This window comes from Penaeus monodon, chromosome 31 (assembly GCF_015228065.2).
Source record: "Penaeus monodon isolate SGIC_2016 chromosome 31, NSTDA_Pmon_1, whole genome shotgun sequence".
NCBI lineage: Eukaryota > Metazoa > Arthropoda > Malacostraca > Decapoda > Penaeidae > Penaeus > Penaeus monodon.
Genome location: NC_051416.1, coordinates 14356031 through 14357000, shown reverse-complemented (window position 1 = coordinate 14357000; position 970 = coordinate 14356031). Strand labels below are relative to the sequence as shown.

The following is a 970-nucleotide window of genomic DNA, read 5'->3' as shown; positions in this document are numbered from 1 at the left end:
CAGACACAGTAAAAACAAGCGCCCAACCTTCCCACAATTAAGCGCAGGCAAAAGACGTACTTCGTCCACCAAAAATAGGTAAACAAACATGAAAACACAACGACGAAAAGGCTCTCCCATTTACCTGCAGATACGACGGGAGGATGTAACCCGAGCGCGTCACGAACTCCAGCTCGAGCACGATGGAGTCCTCAGTCGTCTCCGAACCGTCGTGGATGTAGGTCACGCGGTCGTCGTTGAGGTCCAGGAGGGTGAAGATGGTGTCCTCGGGTCGCCGCGGGAGGTCGACGTCCAGGCGGCCTCGGGAGGGGGGCGTGATCACGTGGAAGTGCACGCCGGATTCCCTTACGCCGTACTGGAGGAGGGAGAGGGAAAAGGGGCGTGAGGGAGCGTGATTACGACGATGTTTTAGTATGAATTACGGTTCTACGATGGGATGTAAAGTGTTAGGTTATTCATTACGATTGTCTGAGGGAGGATGTGGGATCGTTGTTGGAATGACGTAAGAAAACATATATGCAACAATATTAATTGCGACTATCCGAGGGGAGAGAGAGGGGAAAGGGGGGCGAAGTGCGTCAGGAAATTATTTTAATGACTTTTGGAATGACGCAAGTAAACAGAAATACAGCATAAATTACGACTGACCGAGGGGAGGGAGGGAGGATGAGGTACATCAAGGAATGGTTGCTGGAATGACGTAAGGACTCATAAATACAACATGAATTATAGTATCCTCTTCATCCTGAGTACCAATAAAGGCAGGTAACTTCCCCTCAACGAAGGGTGGCAGGAATTAAAGTACCTAAATCAGGTAAATCCATGTAGGCCTACTGGTTATGGGGATCATCTACATATATATTTTTTTACGACTGTTGTAAAAGTTCTTACGTAAACATAAATACAGTTGCCTGAGAGTATACGCTTATAATGGGAAGTCATATTTCCTAAAAAGAATAGTTGAAACTAC

The 970-nt window shown here is 46.9% G+C and overlaps 1 protein-coding gene across 1 annotated transcript in view; it reads right to left on the bottom strand.

Annotated features, from left to right (window-relative positions):
* Window positions 1–970, bottom strand: part of LOC119593046 (chondroitin sulfate proteoglycan 4-like) — a gene marked incomplete at its 5' end in the record, with an annotated part of 58475 nt that overhangs the window by 41462 nt on the left and 16043 nt on the right. The window contains 1 exon segment of the mRNA XM_037941946.1: window positions 125–355. Coding sequence (XP_037797874.1) covers window positions 125–355 — 231 coding nt within the window.